Source organism: Phaethon lepturus, unplaced genomic scaffold, assembly GCF_000687285.1.
Source record: "Phaethon lepturus isolate BGI_N335 unplaced genomic scaffold, ASM68728v1 scaffold36249, whole genome shotgun sequence".
In the NCBI taxonomy this organism is placed as follows: domain Eukaryota; kingdom Metazoa; phylum Chordata; class Aves; order Phaethontiformes; family Phaethontidae; genus Phaethon; species Phaethon lepturus.
In genome coordinates, this window is record NW_010566193.1 from 652 (window position 1) to 1,016 (window position 365).

The 365-nt window shown below is 60.5% G+C and overlaps 1 protein-coding gene across 1 annotated transcript in view; it reads left to right on the plus strand.

The window, feature by feature from the left end:
- CCDC69 (coiled-coil domain containing 69) overlaps positions 1-365 on the plus strand; it is a gene marked incomplete at its 5' end in the record, with an annotated part of 1,298 nt that overhangs the window by 628 nt on the left and 305 nt on the right. The window contains one exon of the mRNA XM_010295409.1: positions 176-303. Coding sequence (XP_010293711.1) covers positions 176-303 — 128 coding nt within the window. The remainder of the gene's footprint in view (positions 1-175; positions 304-365) is intronic.

Sequence of the window (365 nt, forward strand, 5' to 3'; positions counted from 1 at the left end):
TTCCTCTTTCCATCTCTTCTCCTCACCTGAATCCTGTCCAGAAATTGCAGCTGAAGCAGAGGTGGATGGAGCCTGGTTCCTCTCTCAGAGCAGGGAGGGGATGTGGGTGCAGTGCCACCGCGCTCCCACCAAGCCAGCTTTTGGGGTGGCGGGGGGTTGGAGGAGCTTTCCAGCTTCCTTCTCACCCTTGTACCCCTCTTCCAGGCGGAGAGGAACCTTCTGCTGGAAGAGAAGGTGAAGACCCTGCAGCAGGAGAACGAGGACCTGCGGGTTCGCACCCAGAAGCACTTGGTCATGGCGAGGTAAGCGCTGGTCCTGCATGCCCACCGGCTCCCCAGGGCACGGTGGCAGGGTGACAGGAGTTG